Here is an 18,911-nt window from a genome sequence, read left to right on the forward strand (position 1 = left end):
CCGGGCCGGACTGGCGACGCGCACCACTGGCTTGGTGCGAGGAGCAGGAACAGGCCGGGCCGGACTGGCGACGCGCACCACAGGCTTGGTGCGAGGGGCAGGAACGGGCCGGGCCGTGCCGTACTGGGAACACGCACCACTGACTTGGTGCGGGGAGCAGGAACGGGCCGGACCGGACTGGCGACACGCACCACTTGCTTGGTGCGAGGAGCAGGACTGGGTTCCTTTATTAACCCCCGCTCCTTCTGCTGCCTTACCAGCTCCTCTCGCCGTGCCTCTACTCTTTCCTTCTCCCTTTTAGCCTCCTGTAGCGCCTCCCTCTGACCGAATAACTCCCGTAACATGGTGGCCTCCTCTCCTAACCTGCAGATCCGCCCTTTAACGGCCTCCTGCTGCCTCGTCGTCCACACCGTGTGCCCCCCAATTTTTTTTATTGGGGTTACCTCTCGGGTCTCCGTCGTCGGCACTGTTGGCGTCGTTTCTCCTCTCCTACCTGGGCATCCTCCTTCATCGCCTTCCGATAACGGACGGCCTCCTCCTCCGTAATTCTCCCCCAAATTGAGGAGGACATCTACTAATGTAACCTCCTGTTGAGTCCCAGGCGTTTGCTCCTTCTCGGCACGCTGCTTGGTCCTCGTTTGGTGGGATCTTCTGTCATGTTCGTTGAATGACGGGTCAGACCAAGGCGCAGCGTGATATGCGTACATGTTTATTAAACTTAACAAACACACGACAAAACAACAAAGGAAACGAAACGTGAAGTCCAAGGTAGAACACACAACATACCTTACAAGGAACAAGATCCCACAACTAGACAGTGCCAATAGGCTGCCTAAGTATGGTCACCAATCAGAGACAACGAGCGACAGCTGCCTCTGATTGGGAACCACACCGGCCAACATAGATCCACACATACTAGATCGACAACATAGAAAAAGCACATCAAGGAATATACACTATCAACGTTTCCCTTTACTGTGGCAATTGTGATCGAATCAACGCAATATTAGTCACTTTCAATGCAATATACCGAACAAAACAAACTATGCAAGAGATTTTGTTGTAGGCAGAATGCATCGGAGTAGGATTCTATTGCATTGACAAGCACTCCTCAGCCCGGACGCCACACAGACCGGTGCGGCATAAACAAATCAGAGCTGCTGTAGGCCTATATGCAAATAGACCATTGCCATATATGGATCTGTGCCATTTACTTTGAACTGGACTGTGTTTACAGCATAAGTGGTCGTGAGTAGATGCGCTTGTTTTGAGTTCAAAGCAAGAGCTGCATGTAGCCACGTGTGCACATTTAGTTCATATCCTTTGCTAGTTAGTGAGTTATTAGCCCAGTTATAGATCATTTGTAGTCAGAAATAGGGGAGTGATTGCTTCCTACAAGAGCACAAAACGTGTATATTTCTAGACATCTTTGAAAAGCGAGTCAGGTAAAGAGCTTATTTTTTGTCTTAAAGGGGCAGTGTTGTATTTTGAGACAGGCTTGAATAAGCTAAGTAGCCAATAGGCAGAGGGTAGCATAATTTGCCTGATTCACTGTAATAATGGTATGGGAATAATAATGCATTTTATTTTGTAAAGTGGTTTCTTGCATCAAACAACACAACATTTTCAGTCACCTCCTTGTCTGAAGGACAAGTGGATGAACAGGTTAATGTCAAGCCCTGCATGTTTTGTTTTTTGAAAGTCTTATGGAATGTAGGCCTACATTGACCACACATTGGCTGCTACTGTAGGCTGAATGATAGAACAGCTATTTCCATGATGGTAGGCCACTTTGGTAGACCTACATTATGATCAAATAGCCAATAGCCTACATGGCCACTGTTAAAACTAACTTAAAGCGGGTACAGCCTCAGTGTTCACAGTAAACGTGCGCTGGAAGTTGCACAGAATTTTCACAAAGTTCAAGTTTGCGCTCAGCAGACCTGAAATTTGCTCAGTGATTAACAATATTAGAGGGAACATTGGTTGCAAAGTAGCAAGTAGCTGAAAAGTTGCTAATCTCCCTGATGAGATTCGAACTCACAACCTTTCGGTTGCTAGACGTTCGCGTTAAATGCCCGACCAACCACCCTAATTTTGTTTTTGCCTTAAGTAACCATCTGTCTTATGTAACCACAGCAAACGTAGCATATCATCCAGAGGCAGCGCTCCTAGTGGCCGGGGACTTTAATGCAGGGAAACTTAAATCCGTTCTACCTCATTTCTACCAGCATGTTAAATGTGCAACCAGCTGAAAGAAACTCTAGACTACCTTTACTCCACACACAGAGACGCGTACAAAGCTCTCCCTCGCCCTCCATTTGGCAAATCTGACCATAATTATATCCTCCTGATTCCTGTTTATAAGCAAAAACTAAAGCAGGAAGCACCAGTGACTCGGTTAATAAGGAAGTGGTCAGATGACACAGATGCTAAGCTACAGGACTATTTTGCTAGCACAGACTGGAATATGTTCCGGGATTCCTCCAATGGCATTGAGGAGTACACCACATCAGTCACTGGCTTCATCAATAAGTGCATCAATGACGTCGTGCCCACAGTGCCCGTACGTACATACCCCAACCAGAAGCCATGGATTACAGGCAACATCCGCACTGAGCTAAAGGGTAGAGCTGCCGCATTCAAGGAGCGGGACTCTAACCCGGACGCTTATAAGAAATCCTGCTATGAACTCCGATGAACCATCAAACAGGCAAAGAGTCAATAAAGGACTAAGATTGAATCGTACTACACCGGCTCTGACGCTCGTCGGATGTGACAGGGCTTGCAAACTATTACAGACTACAAAGGGAAGCACAGCCGCGAGCTGCCCAGTGACACAAGCCTACCATTCGAGCTACATCACTTCTATGCTCGCTTCGAGGCAAGCAACACTGAAGCATGCATGAGAGCATCAACTGTTCCGGATGACTATGTGATCACGCTCTCTCCGTAGCCGATGTGAGTAAGACATTTAAACAGGTCAACATTCACAAGGCCGCAGGGCCAGACGGATTACCAGGACGCGTACTCCGAGCATGCGCTGACCAACTGGCAAGTGTCATCACTGACATTTGCAACATGTCCCTGACTAAGTCTGTTATACCAACATGTTTCAAGCAGACCACCATAGTCCCTGTGCCCAAGAACACTAAGATAGCCTGCCTAAATGACTAACGACCCGTAGCACTTACGTCTGTAGCCATGAAGTGCTTTGAAAGGCTGGTCATGGCTCACATCAACACCATTATCCCAGAAACCCTAGACCCACTCCAATTTGCATACCGCCCCAACAGATCCACAGATGATGCAATCTCTATTGCACTCCACACTGCCCTTTCCCACCTGGACAAGAGGAACACCTACGTGAGAATGCTGTTCATTGACTACAGCTCAGCGTTCAACATTATAGTGACCTCAAAGCTTATCACTAAGCTAAGGACCCTGGGACTAAACACCTCCCTCTGCAACTGGATACTGGACTTCCTGACGGGCTGCCCCCAGGTGGTAAGGGTAGGTAACAACACATCTGCCACGCTGATCCTCAACACGGGGGCCCCTCAGGGGTGCGTGCTCAGTCCCCTCCTGTACTCCCTGTTCACTCATGACTGCATGGCCAGGCACGACTCCAACACCATCATTACGTTTTCCGACGACACAACCGACAATGAAGAGACAGCCTATAGGGAGGAGGTCAGAGACCTGGCCGTGTGATGCCAGGATAACAACCTCTCCCTCAATGTGATCAAGACAAAGGAGATGATTGTGGACTACAGGAAAAAAAAGAGGACTGAGCACACCCCCATTCTCATCGACAGGGCTGTAGTGGAACCGGTTGAGAGCTTCAAGTTCCTTGGTGTCCACATCACCAACAATCTATTATGGTCCAAACACACCAAGACAGTCGTGAAAAGGGCACGACAAAGCATATTCCCCCTCAGGAAACTGAAAAGATTTGGCATGGGTCCTCAGATCCTCAAAAAGTTATACAGCTGCACCATCGAGAGCATCCTGACTGGTTGCATCACCGCCTGGTATGGCAACTGCTCGGCCTCCGACCGCAAGGCACTACAGAGGGTAGTGAGTACAGCCCAGTACATCACACTGGGGCCAAAATTCCTGCCATCCAGGACCTCTATACCAGGCGGTGTCAGAGGAAGGCCCTAAAAGTTGTCAAAGACTCCAGCCACCCTAGTCATAGACTGTTCTCTCTGCTACCGTACGGCAAGCAGTACCGGAGCGCCAAGTCTAGGTCCAAAAGGCTTCTTAACAGCTTCTACCCCCAAGCCATAAGACTCCTGAACAGCTAATCATGGCTACCCAGACTATTTGCATTGTCCCACCCCACCCCACATTTTACACTGCTGCTACAATCTGTTTATTATCTATGCATAGTCACTTTAACTCTACCCACATGTACATATTACTTAAATTACCTCGACTAACCTGTGCCCCCGCACATTGACTCTGTACCGGTACCCCCTGTATATAGCCTCCCTACTGTTTATTTTTATTTTACTGCTGCTCTTAATTTTATTTTTTTACTTAACTTATTTTTCTTTAAACTGCATTGTTGGTTAAGGGCTTGTAAGTAAGCATTTCATTGTAAGGTCTACACCTGTTGTAATCGGCGCATGTGGCAAATACATTTTGATTTAATTTTAGTGTGTCGGATTTACATTCCCTATGTTACGTCTAGTCTCAGAGACCAGGCGGGGAGTTTGGCTGCTGCTGTATCCTTGCAGGGTGGCATGGGTGTCTGGCGGAAGTGCATCATTTGATCATTGCCTGAAGGCAAGGGGTAGGGAAGCAACAGGGCCATGAATCTGATATGAACAGCCAACAACCACCAGAGAATGAAGATGAGAAGTGGGGTCACAAGGGAGAACTTAGAGGGACCTAAGACCCAACAGGCAACACAGCTCTGATCTGGTCCTCAGTGACATGTTCCCAGACAGTCACAGGAGGACAGCTGGTTGTCAGGGAGGTGACACCATGGATGTGTAATGATGATTCATAAGTCTAAAAGGGGAGGAGTCTTCTAGAAGGAGCAGCAATTCACTGACTACAACAACTCACGGAGGGGTTCTGAAATGCATGTAGAGACTTGGTTATCTTATCAGGAGGAAGAAAGTGAGTTGACAGTTGTGGTTTGTCATAACGAGTGAAACCACTCAAGGAAGTAGAAGAGGACAGCAACAGAACCTAATTCAAAGATAAATAAAGCCATGATATACATTTCTGTTTAACCATAGAACTTGTCATAGCCCATTCAAGTCCATTTTTTAAAACCAACCAAAGTGCTCCCCCATGAGGACACTGAGAATACACAATGAAAACCAAAGTAGTAATGCACCCATAGACATAGCGTTTACATCATTGAACTTACCATATTAATGCCAACGTTAACCAGTTAACCCCAACCTGACTACAATACAAACAGTTGGGTTTATATTGTGTCAGAATTAAGTCTTATACCAAATAAGAAAACCGAGCAGAGGGTTTAGAATGTCACTTTATTTTTCAAACTATTGAGAGATGTTAAACACTGAACAAATAAAGATGTCCCAGTCAAAACTGACCATATCCACATCAATCATCTTTAACATTTATTTATTGCGAGCTGTGTTTGAGTGATATCTCAGTCTGCAATTTACCCATACTGGACCAGTGTTCACTAAGGACCATTGCTTAGAAAAAACGGTGCATATTCCAGCATTATTGGACAAAGAATTTGGAATTGTCCCACACATAAACCTAGTTCCAAGGACAGGAGTAATATGCGGAACAAATCCAGATTTGACATCAAAGGCACATTGGTAGGGATGAATGTAGCGGCACACAGTCTGATCTTCGCCCATCTAAAGTCATGTTATATGTGGAGAACAGTGGCAATGCAAGATGAGAAAAGGAAAAAACTACTTAAATTTACTATCATGTTTGTCACATGGAAAAAGTTAAGAATGTGTGATGGTACCACAGCACTCTCTAGGTTTATGTAGTTTAACAAAAAAGCAAAATAAACAATGCTTGTTCATTCACCATCATGCATGCTTCTCAATGAGTAGAACATTCCTGCAAAACAAACGCTTAAAAGATCTGAGGGAACTTTGACATGGATGTCCAAACTATGCAAAACAATGTTTTACTTGCAGGTGGTGTATTTTTTATCTACACGTACCTTCGTGTCAATTATGAAATTACAAAAGTTATCTACCACTGTATAACTAAATACAAAGGTCTAATTTCTGTACATTCACTAAGGCTGTTCAACTTTAAAAATCTTGTGATGAAATTCCATAAGGCAAATGATAGCTAAAGGAATGGTAACAAGTATAGTTCCCGCATACAAACGTTTCCTTATTTTCTTGTCCACACAATTGTATACAGTTTTAAATGTATTAGCGCTCACATTTCTGCCTGGGTGAGGATTGCTAGAGGATAAGGGAGGAAATACAAATGTACATTTAACAAATAAATAATTCAAAAACTAAACAGATTTTTTAAATACTTTTTGGATCGAACACATTCAAAAACAGGCTAAATTTTTTTGCAGAATTTCTTCCGGGAAGAAGTGTATGATGGCATGGGTGCATCAGAACAGAGTGGTGAGGAGATAGATGTGAGGAGTATGGAATGTTGGATAGCTAACGCGTATCGCCAATCAAAAAGAAAAGATTGTGCAAAACAATGGTATGCCTCTTTTGCATTGTAGAACAGGTCAACATTACGTGATGCAAGCAGAAAAGCTCTACAGGTTTTGTACATCTGTTTCGATAAACCTCCCCAAAAAACTGAAAAGGTCAAATAAATAGATGCATACATGATAAGACATTTTAGGAAAAAAAATGTTTCATGTCACAAAGCTTCTTTTAACTGCCAAATAGGTGTCAGTATTCCACTTGCTGGACACATTCGGCTTTACCTGTGCTAGATAAACTCTTTCAACCCCTTCTGAGCATAACTGTGCCTCTACTGGACAGCTCAAACCCAGCCAACCCTCAACTAGAACCGTAGTTTGCAATTCCTTGTTAGTAGCAGCACTGCAAACAGGGGCACATCTTTCCCGCAACTTTTTTTTCTTTTTGAAAAAAAGAACTGAAACAGCAGCCCTTTGACCAAGCAAACTTTTTTTTTTTTTTTTACCAAAACCTCATTCGATTATCTCTGAGAGGGAGGCACGGAGGGAGTTTTGCAGTTCTGGCTTTCCCCAACTCACAGTGGGCAAAAAAAATGGTTTTCCTTCCTCTGTCAAGTGAAAGAGAGACACCCCTTCTCCTCAGTCTAGGCAGACGTAAGGCAGGATGTTTAGTTTGCTCTCATCCCCGTGTGGATCCAAAGATATGCACTCCGTCCAGTCGTACCAAGTGCCCTTGGTGTCGCAACAACCGTTTACGCCTTGCCAGTGCTCCGTATGTACTCTGTGGAGGTCCTCGTCAGTCACCTCCCGGCTCACCCCCGGTGTGTCCGTTACCGAGCTGTCCAGCTGCAAGACGTGCACTCCTCGCCTCGCCTCCCTAACATCGCTCTCCTCCCGTTTCAGGTATTCCGACATGAAAAAGTGCGCGCCGGGGGCCTGGACCCCCGAGGATGTTAGCATGTTGCTCTGAAGGTTTAGGTAGGACTGGATGATCTCGTTTCGGGACAGCTCTTTCCAGTTAGTCTGTTGGAAGGGGCTGGGGGTGGGGGGCTGATGCTGGTGTAAGGGCAGGTGAGTCCTCTGCTGGGGCTCAGGGGGAGGTTGCCTTGGGGGTTCCTCCACCTGAGAGGGTTCTTTATGTACCATGGACTTGATCTGCCCAGTCACAGGGTCAAACGTTAGCCTGCGCTCTTTTAACCGCACAGGCTTCATTTGGTCCTCTGTGTCCTGCCCCTGCAGGTTGACAGCGTAGTCTCTGGACCTGTACTTCTTCCTCTTTTTGCGGTCCGAGCTGGAGGCAGCGACTTCTGCCTCAGCCTTGACCACCACTACAGAGGAGGAGGGCGTGGGTCTGTGGAGTTCTGAGCTCTCAGAGTTCGTTGGGGCGGGCTGGGAGGTGGGAGGGAAGACCGGCGGGGGTTCCAGTGTTGCAGTGTTGCGTGGGGAATGGGTGGTGACCTCCGAGGAGCCGGGCCAGTGCAGTGAGGTCCTATGGGCAGGGGGTGGCAGCGCATCCACATGAGACACTTTGGCTGGGGACGTTAAAAACTGGTACGACAGCAAGCAAGGGCTCCGAGCTGGGCTTGGGATAGTCCCTTTTGGTGCATATGTTGAAGAGCGCTTGGACATCGTCTCTTGCTTCATAGTCTGTGGACTCCGCAGACTTGATGAGAGACAGCGGGGGCTTTTGGCTTGATACGACCCCCCTCCTCCTTCATCCAGCCTTGCCTGCTGCTGTAACACAGCAGTCTTGAGTAAAGAGGAAGTGCTAGGTAGTTTAGTGAGGCCCGGGGAGCTGGGGTGAGGCTTAACAGCATTGACAGGGATTCTACTGTGTTTGTCATTCTCTAGGTGCTCTGTCCGGGCCCTGTCCGGCGATGGGGGAGCCTCAGGGCTACCTGCAATCCCATTTGTGGGTGGTGGTGGCGGGGTGGAGTTGTGCATCTGCTCGTAGGGGGACATCTTGGAGATTTTGGCCGGTAAATGCACACTGTCCCTTTGCTCCCCTCTACGCTTTCTGATGCTTGACTTCTCCGCTTTCGGCGAGTGGGTGTTGTGGACGTCATTTCTAGTTTTGACTTCTGGGACACCCTTGCCTGCCAGTGAGACGTCAGGGGGTGGAACGTCAGTCTGACAGGGGTGGGCACTGCCATTGGCAGAGCCCGGGACACAAACGGCCCCCCGCAATGGAGTCTCATTTTGCCCCGGCTCGATCAATTTCTGCCAGCTCCGCAAAAGCTTCTTGGCACGCTTGGCAAGGTCTTCATCCTTGGTCTTCTTCCTCACATCATTGATCAGTTTCCCCAAGCGAGTTTCCTAAGTTGGTAATAAAACAGTATAATAATAAAAAGTGGTTAAGAACACCAGAATCATTGTCACTGGCAACAATTTAAAAAGACGTACAAAGCTTTGGGTCTTACCTCAAGTGCTTCTTTGGTGATAGGGAACTTCTCCAAATATGTGATAACTTCTAATACTGCCACCATATTGCAAATCTGCTGAAAGGAGCAAAAGAGGTGATCAGAACACAGAACTTCAGACAATATTTGCTCAACAGTTAAGTCAGTTAAAAAGATGGTGTCAAGTAACTGCTGTTACTTCTAAGTAGGCAACAGTTAGCTTGCGAGCTGGCCTATTACCTAGCTAGAGCTCAACGCTATGCTGGTTATCAACTGGCTAACAAGCAATCTGGCCAATTATTAGTGACGTTGAACGTTCAGGCTGCTGCACAGACACTATGGAAGCTCTAGTCTAGAGCACCAGGTTAAATTGTGTTTGAGTGTATAATAAGTGAGAAATAGGTGCAATAAGCTTGTGAGTGGGCAGCATATACTATCATCTTAAATTGACACGTTGAATTATTTTGTCACATTACATTTTATATTGTTCTAATTTCCCTAATATGGACAGTTTGTGTTACTACCTTACACAAGCTTGCATTTTCACCACAAATTGAGAGGAATTACACTTCCTTTTACCTCAGATTGGTGATCGTAATATAAACGTTTATAGTCATCAATATTACATTTACCAGACGCTGTTATTCAGAGCGATTTACAGTTAGTGCATTAATCTAAAGATAATTAGGTGAGACAAGCACATATCACAGTAAGTACATTTCTCAATGATACTAAATCGATTGCTTTAAACAGATTCATATCTTTGGTTTGTAGAACTAGCTGAGGTGATGATTAGATGTAATTATGCAGTCAAAAAAGTGTGTTGGGTTTCCTTTGGCCATCATTGTGGCACGAGGAGATGAGCTGATAAATGGCTACTACAGGTTTTCATCTATCCACAGGTAGGCTATATGTAGTATACCAAAGATAGTTATGGTTTGTCCTTTAGAAGAGCGCAAATAGTACATGTCGTCATGGTCATTGTCCCAGATCCATTGATTTCTATACAATATCGATGTGAATGATTAATTTGTGCGTGCTATTGATTACAGTACAAGCCCCTTGATAAATGTTGGTGTGTAGTAATTTAGCAAAATATAAGTTCGGAAAGTATTCAGACCCATTGACTTTTTCCACATTTTGTTACGTTACAGCCTTATTCTAAAATGGATTAAATAAATAAAAATCCTCAGCAATCTACACACATTACCCCATAACGACAGAGAGAAAACAGGTTTGTAGAAAAAAAACAGAAACACCTTATTTACAAAGGTATTCAGACCCTTTGCTATGAGACTCAAAATTGAGCTCAGGTGCATCCTGTTTCCATTGATCATTCTTGAGATGTTTCTACAACTTGACTGGAGTTCACCTGTGGTCAATTCAATTGATTGAGCATGATTTGGAAAGGCACACACGTCTATATAAAGGTCCCACAGTTGACAGTGCATGTCAGAGCAAAAACCAAGCCATGAGGTCGAAGGAATTGTCCGTAGAGCTCAGAGACAGGATTGTGTCGAGGCACAGATCTGGGGAAGGGTACCAAAAAATGTCTGCATAATTGAAGGTCCCCAAGAACACAGTGGCCTCCATAATTCTTAAATGGAAGAAGTTTGGAACCACCAAGACTCTTCCTAGAGCTGGCGGCCCGGCCAAACTGAGCAATCGGGGGAGAAGGGCCTTGGTCAGGGAGGTGACCAAGAACCCGGTGGTTACTCTGACAGAGCTCCAGAGTTCCTCTGTGGAGATGGGAGAACCTTCCAGAAGGACAACCATCTCTGCAGCACTCCATCAATCAGGCCTTTATGGTAGTGGCCAGACAGAAGCTACTCCTCAGTAAAAAGGCACATGACAGCCCGCTTAGAGTTTGCCAAAAGGCACCGAAAGAACGCTCAGACCATGAGAAACAAGATTCTCTGATCTGATAATTCATTGAAGGTAATGTATGGTTTCATAGTTAACGCTTAAGAGTACCTGTAATTATGCTAGCTAGCTACCTACCATTCAGCTGTTTTTCTAACCTCATTAGCTAAAGAGTTAACGTTAGGTAGTTAGTAGCTACTGTACTCGAAATGTAGCTAGCTTGTTGCTACCTGGATAGCTAACTAAACAACAGCTAGAACGACCTAGCTGTAATGTTTACAAGTAACGTTATCCCCACAAGCTGGCTACTAGATGACCAATAGAACAGTTGGTCCTAATTTGGAATTACTCTAAAACAATTATATATAACTAACTAGCTAGTTGGCTTGGTAAGATATGTTTGTATTAACCGGGCTTCTGCCTTTGGAGACGCTTTCTCTCCGTTGGGACAGACGCGAACTAGCTAAATTGATTCAGTAGCTAGCTTTACACTTAACTAGCTAACAGTAGCTACGAAGGGTAAGTTTATAACCTACACTTATTTTTTATTTTATTTTTACATACTGGTAACCAGAGTCGTTTAAAAGGAATTCAAGACATGGGTGACTAGTTAACGTTAGCTTGGCCTTCTCTGTGTGTTTCATACCGTGGGAGGGGTTGTTTCGTTGACAGAGAGCGATGGCGAGCTAATATGCTAACTATTCTAACTAACTGGCTGAATAAGTTGACGACGTACTCACTCAAACTGTCAAATCTAACCCAAAACTTTACACAACGTTAGACAAGGACACAAATGATCTGTTTAGTGTGTTAACACACTATTGTTAGTTTGTTGTAACCATGTATTGGTGCTAAACCGTGTTATTGGAAGCTAACATGCTAGTTAGCAATGGCGTCATAGGATACGGTGCCCTGGGCGGTTTTTCACAGAAGAATACTGTACCAAGTTAGCTAGCTGAATAAACTAAGTTAGTCTATTCCTAGAAAACATTGAACCACTGTAGTTTACAACAACTATAATCTCTAAAGTGGAAGTTGGGAGTTATATTTGAGTGTTTCAGTGAAAGGTGAGTGAGGGAGGCCCCACTCTCTCGCTTCCCCAGATGTTTAGTTAATTTTATTCCGATCACTTTTGCATTATTGTAGGCTTTTCTGTAGCCTGTCAACTATGTGTCTGTCTATCCCTGTTCTCTCCTCTCTGCACAGGCCATACAAATGCTTCACACCGCGTGGCTGCTGCCACTCTAATCTTGTGGTCCCTGCGCGAACGACCCACGTGGAGTTCCAGGTCTCCGGCAGCCTCTGGAACTGCCGTTCTGCGGCCAACAAGGCAGAGTTCATCTCAGCCTATGCTACCCTCCAGTCCCTCGACTTCTTGGCGCTGACGGAAACATGGATTACCACAGAAAACACTGCTAGTCCTACTGCTCTTTCCTCGTCTGATCATGTGTTCTCACATACCCCGAGAGCATCTGGTCAGCGCGGCGGTGGCACAGGAATCCTCATCTCTCCCAAGTGGACATTCTCTCTTTTCCCCCTGACCCATCTGTCTATCTCCTCATTTGAATTCCATGCTGTCACAGTCACTAGCCCATTCAAGCTTAACATCCTTATCATTTATCGCCCTCCAGGTTCCCTTGGAAAGTTCATCAATGAGCTTGACGCCTTGATACGTTCCTTTCCTGAGAATGGCTCACCCCTCACAGTTCTGGGTGACTTTAACCTCCCTACGTCTGCCTTTGACTCATTTCTCTCTGCCTCATTCTTTTCTCTTTTGACCTCACCGTCCCCCCTACTCACAAGGCAGGCAATACGCTTGACCTCATCTTTACTAGATGCTGTTCTTCTACTAATCTCACTGCAACTCCCCTCCAAGTCTCCAACCACTACTTTGTATCCTTTTCTCTCTCGCTCTCCTCCAACACTACTCACTCTGCCCCTACTCAGATGATAATGTGCCGTCGCAACCGTCGCTCTCTCTCGCTACTCTCTCCTCTTCCATCCTATCATCTCTTCCCTCTGCTAAATCCTTCTCCCTCCGATCTCCTGATTCTGCCTCCTCAACCCTCCTCTCCTCCCTTTGTGCATCTTTTGACTCTCTATGTCCCCTATCCTCCTGGCCGGCTTGGTCCTCCCCTCCTGCTCCGTGGCTTGACGACTCATTGCGAGCTCACAGAACAGGGCTCCGGGCAGCCGAGCGGAAATGGAGGAAAACTAGACTCCCTGCGGACCTGTCATCTTTTCACTCCCTCCTCTCTACATTTTCTTCCTCTGTTTCTGCTGCTAAAGCCACTTTCTACCACTCTAAATTTAAAGCCTCTGCCTCTAACCCTAGGAAGCTCTTTGCCACCTTCTCCTCCCTGCTGAATCCTCCTCCCTCTCTGTGGATGACTTTGTCAACCATTTTGAAAAGGTTGACGACATCTGATCCTCATTTACTAAGTCAAATGACACCGCTGGTTCTGCTCACACTGCCCTACCCTACGCTTTGACTTCTTTCTCCCCTCTCTCTCCAGATAAAATCTTGCGACTTGTGATGGCCGGCCACCCAACAACCTGCCTGCTTGACCCTATCCCCTCCTCTCTTCTCCAGACCATTTCTGGACACCTTCTCCCTTACCTCACCTCGCTCATCAACTCATCCTTGACTGCTGGCTATGTCCCTTCCGTCTTCAAGAGAGCGAGAGTTGCACCCCTCCTCAAAAAACCTACACTCGATCCCTCCGATGTCAACAACTACAGACCAGTATCCCTTCTTTCTTTTCTCTCCAAAACTCTTGAGCGTGCCGTCTCTAGCCAACTCTCCTGCTATCTCTCTCAGAATGACCTTCTTGATCCAAACCAGTCAGGTTTCAAGAATGGTCATTCAACTGAGACTACTCTTCTCTGTGTCACGGAGGCTCTCCGCACTGCTAAAGATAACGCTCTCCTCTGCTCTTATCCTTCTAGACCTATCTGCTGCCTTTGATACTGTGAACCATCAGATCCTCCTCTCCACCCTCTCCGAGTTGGGCATCTGAGGCGCTGCTCACTCTTGGATTGCGTCCTACCTGACAGGTCGCTCCTACCAGGTGGCGTGGCGAGAATCTGTCTCCGCACCACGTGCTCTCACCACTGGTGTCCCCCAGGGCTCAGTTCTAGGCCCTCTCCTATTCTCTCTATACACCAAGTCACTTGGATCTGTCATATCCTCACATGGTCTATTCTATTATTGCTACGCAGACGACACACAATTAATTATCTCCATTCCCCCCTTCTGATAACCAGGTGCTGAATCGCATCTATGCATGTCTGGCAGACATATCAGTGTGGATGTCGGATCACCACCTCAAGCTGAACCTCGGCAAGACAGAGATGCTCTTCCTCCCGGGGAAGGACTGCCCGCTCCATGATCTCGCCATCACAGTTGACAACTCCATTGTGTCCTCCTCCCAGAGTGCAAAGAACCTTGGTGTGACCCTGGACAACACCCTGTCGTTCTCCGCTAACATCAAAGTGGTGACCCGATCCTACAGGTTCATGCTCTACAACATTCGCAGAGTATGACCCTACCTTACACAGAAAGCGGCACAGGTCCTAATCTAGGCGCTTGTCATCTCCCGTCTGGATTACTGCAACTCGCTGTTGGCTGGGCTCCCTGCATGTGCCATTAAACCCCTACAACTTATCCAGAACGCTGAAGCCCGTCTGGTGTTCAACCTTCCGAAGTTCTCTCATGTCACCCCGCTCATCAACCTTGCCTCCGGAGCTGTGAGGGGAACGGCACCTCCTTACCTTCAGGCTCTGATCCTACACCCAAACGAGGGCACTACGTTCATCCACCTCTGGCCTGCTAGCCCCCCTACCTCTACGGAAGCACAGTTCCCTCTCAGCCCAGTCAAAGTTATTCGCTGCTCTGGCACCCCAATGGTGGAACAAGCTCCCCCACGACACCAGGACAGCGGAGTCACTGACCACCTTCCGGAGACACTTGAAACCCTACCTCTTTAAGGAATACCTGGAATAGTATAACAGTAATCCTTCTACCCACCCCCCCATAAAATAAAAAAATAAAAAGGGGGTGGAGGTCCCACTGGCTATCCTAAGTTGAATGCACCAATTTGTAAGTCGCTCTGGATTAGAGCGTCTGCTAAATGACTTAAATGTAAATGATGAAACCAAGATTGAACTCTTTGGCCTGAATGCCAAGCATCACGTCTAGAGGAAACCTGGCACCATCCCTATGGTGAAGCATAGTGGTGGCAGCATCATGCTGTGGGGATGTTTTTCAGCGGCAGGGACTGGGAGACTAGTCAGGATCGTGGCAAAGATGAACAGAGCAAAGTACAGAGAGATCCTTCATGAAAACCTCCAGTGCGCTCAGGACCTCAGACTGGGCCGAAGGTTCACCTTCCAACAGGACAACGACCCTAAGCACACAGCCAAGACAACGCAGGAGTGGCTTCGGGACAAGTCTCTGAATGTCCCTGAGTGGCCCAGCCAGAGCCCGGACTTGAACCCGATCGAACATCTCTGGAGAGACCTGAAATTAGCTGTGCAGCGACGCTCCCCATCCAACCTGACAGAGCTTGAGAGGATCTGCAGAGAAGAATGGGAGAAACTCCTCAAATACAGGAGTGCCAAGCTTGTAGCGTCATACCCAAGAAGACTCGAGGCGGTAATTGCTGCCAAAGATGCTTCAACAAAGTACTGAGTAAAGGGTCTGAATACTTATGTGATAGTTTTTTTTATTTTATTTTTTATAAATTAGCAAACATTTCTAAAAACCTGTTTTTGATTTGTCATTGTGGGGTATTGTTTAGATTGATCAGGAAAAAAACAATTTAATACATTTTAGAATAAGGCTGTAACCTAACAAAATGTGGAAAAAGTCAGGCGGTCTGAATACTTTCTGAAAGGGAGTAATTTTGATGTTTATCTTCAAAATATCACAACCCATTTCAGCATATTGACACTGGGCTACAAATCAAAAATCGATAACAGGAAGCAGCAACAGTACCATTTAACGTATGTTTTAGGAATATCAACAGGATTCTACTTAATCACGTAAAAACTACTGAATGAGCCCAAAACGTGCTTTGATGTATTGATTTTGATGATATAACTGAAATCGTGAAAATACGTTCGTTTTTGCCTACAATTATTTAAAGCATTTTACAGTAGCTTGTTGCACATAGCTTAGGTATCGGAAGCTAGTTATCTTGTCCATAGTAGGAAACACTGAATAAGACAGCCTGAAAACTAGGTACATGACATGAGGCAAGCCGTGTTAACCTGATCTGAAGCTACTTTTAATCTAGCTAGCAATGAAGAGTCCACTGCATAGCCATTGCAGCTAAGGTAGCTACTGTAGTTGACTTCTAGTTGAGTTAAGTTAACTAAGTTACCCAAACCTTAGCCAACATCACTACAAGTGTTTATATAGGTATTGGATAACAAGATAGTCATGTCATGTGATTAGCTAGCATTTATCAGATACACACTTGTTTGAAACAGAAGTTTCATTCGCTGGCTCATTGGCTAACTAGTAAAGTCAGTTCGGTGAAGGAATTAGAAAATACGCTTGCCAATAAATAACAAAGCAAATTCGACCTCACTCATATTGACAAGTTAACTAACTAGCCAACCAACTAACGTTAGTTAAGTTAGGTAGTAGCTACTATCTTGCTAGATAGCTACGCAACAACGTGTATGACGCGGGCGAGGAATGGGAGAAACGTCAAGTGAAGTGGGCTAGATAGATAGCTAACTAACGTTAGGCTAACGTTATTTCGGCTGATATCCATTTAGTGTATCAAGAGTTAAGCTAACTTGTTTTCAACATAGTTGGTTAAACATTACCCTGTTGGCCAGGCTAGCAACGAAGCTAGCTAGCGCCCGGTAACGTTAGCGTAGCAAATTTGTTAGCGTGAACTAGCTACAGTGGCTAGCTAACTTAAGCTAGCAAGCAATGTGTCAACTCACAAGCGTGTATTATTAGCTAGCATTTATCAGTGGATATTTGGCATGTTGTTTTTAAATAAATAAATATGACGACAAATATGCGTCCAGATAGCCACATCGTGTTGCTAGCTACTCACATTGCTGTGACTATCGATGGCCTGCAGCAGCCGGTCTCTCATCTGCTGCGGAGTTGCTGAGGCCGTTGTCATTGCCTGTTCGGTGCGATCCGGCGGACGGGAGGGGAATCCTCCAAAACGAATACTGTGGTACTTGCCGACACTCACGGGCCTTTATGGAGATATGCTAGACACTTAGGCCGCATATTTATCTAATGCCTGTACGCTTAAATGTTCGTATAATGTCACATGGATTCAGAGACGTTCACCGCCTGCTACTGCCTCTTCGGCGCTCTGGAAACTCACCACCAGCCGCTGACTGCTGGATCAGTCACAACGGCCTCCTATTGCATTATGGGATGCAATGGACGCACACTTGACCCGCGCACGAAGCTAAACCTAAACACACCTGGGGTAAGAGAAGGCCCCAACTACTCAATGTTTTCAATAACATTAGCTTACAATAACCTACTGTAAAATTCATTATAGCTTGTATTATAATCACTACAAATGTAAGTGTTCTAACTATTAAGTGTTAACACAACTGTGTCATCTGTCATAATTCTTTCTATAGGAAGTTATTCCTACTGATGGTACCTTTTGTGTATGGCAATGCATTGTATTGTTCTCATGCAATAAAAAGCAAAATTGCGTGAACATATGATCCTATGGAAACCTCACTGGACTTGATTAGGTCAATGATTAAGTGTAGCCTAATAGTGTGGACTATTTACTGGCCCAAGCAATTAAAATAGTTATTGTCAGCATTGCTTTCCTCCAAACTGTTGCTGAAATGTTAATTTGCTGGGCCTTTACAGGATGTGACAAGAGGGGCCAGGGGAGCCAGGTGAATAAGGTGATTTCCAGTGAAGCACCTGGGAAACTCCCAAAGACGTGGAAAAAAAAATAGCCAAATCAGGGGAACTAAATGCATTCTCTTTCTACAAAAAGTTGCCAAGTGGTTATTATATTTTAGCTGACATAAGACTTCAATGTAACTGCTTCAGTTACAATGGCTCTACAAATTAAATATTATTATTATCTTACTGTGAGTGAACATAATATTTTTACTCTTTACAGCCACTCTACCTCTCATGATCACCAGATGGAGACATTGTACAACAATAAAACAGTGGGCCAACAACATTTAGTGGGATCAGTCACATTGATTATTTAGATTTTTATTTAATCTAATTTCATTTACAAATAGTAATGCAAAGATACAAAGACAGAAGACTTCACACAAGAAAAATACGTTAGGTACGATTTGAATAGAAGCTTAACATTCGTTTTCAGTTATTTAGTACACATTTAATATAGCCACTTTGATTTTTTGGTCTGTTTTCTCCCTTTTATATAAAAGCACAATTTAAAGAACAAGATTTGATCCATTCATTTTAAAGGGTCAGCTCAACAAAAGTACAGGATTGCCAAGCTGTTCTGCTGAATGCTAGGATTTGCATATTTGATGAGCATAACTGTGTCCTGTTGCTGTGAGTACAGTAGGTGTAGTATCCAGACATTGCAGTTAAATGCATTTGCAACATTTGAGTAATCGTACTCAAAAAGAAAATACATTATATTACAATTTAGCTGCCGTTGTATGAGAAAAGGACCACTAGAGTGGGCCATCCCCCATTAAATGCACATCAGAGGATTTGTAGTTTTTGTTGTTGTTGTGGTAATAACTATGCTGAATGATCAAACAATGACTCTCTCCATTTCATCTGGCTAGTTGATTTTCCCTTTTTACATGTAGTGCCACTATAATAATACAAAAATGTACAGACTTATATTGAGATCTGCATTTTATCTTACAGGAGATGCTTTGGGTGAGCAGGTTTAAGTCACACAGTGTGTTTGCACATGGTTAACCTATCCTAGTCAGAGCTAAATACTTGCTAAAAGCAAAAAATATATCACATCAAGCCTTTGAGTCATAACATGTTA

General features: G+C 45.1%; 1 protein-coding gene across 2 annotated transcripts; it reads right to left on the bottom strand.

The window, feature by feature from the left end:
- Positions 1-5,497: 5,497 nt before the first annotated feature.
- On the bottom strand, positions 5,498-17,286 carry LOC121580763 (mediator of RNA polymerase II transcription subunit 26-like). Of its 2 annotated transcripts, none has more exons than XM_041895787.2 (3): positions 16,983-17,286; positions 9,061-9,138; positions 5,498-8,956 (listed from the first exon to the last, which is right to left on the bottom strand). In XM_041895787.2, exons 1-3 carry the CDS (start codon positions 17,052-17,054, stop codon positions 7,280-7,282), a joined length of 1,827 nt encoding a protein of 608 aa, XP_041751721.2. In that variant the 5' UTR covers positions 17,055-17,286; the 3' UTR covers positions 5,498-7,279. The 2 variants fall into 2 exon arrangements, with proteins under 2 accessions (XP_041751721.2, XP_041751722.2); XM_041895788.2 differs by having other exon boundaries at positions 9,061-9,135; positions 16,983-17,285.
- Positions 17,287-18,911: the final 1,625 nt, after the last annotated feature.

This window comes from Coregonus clupeaformis, chromosome 14, assembly GCF_020615455.1.
Source record: "Coregonus clupeaformis isolate EN_2021a chromosome 14, ASM2061545v1, whole genome shotgun sequence".
NCBI classification, from domain to species: domain Eukaryota; kingdom Metazoa; phylum Chordata; class Actinopteri; order Salmoniformes; family Salmonidae; genus Coregonus; species Coregonus clupeaformis.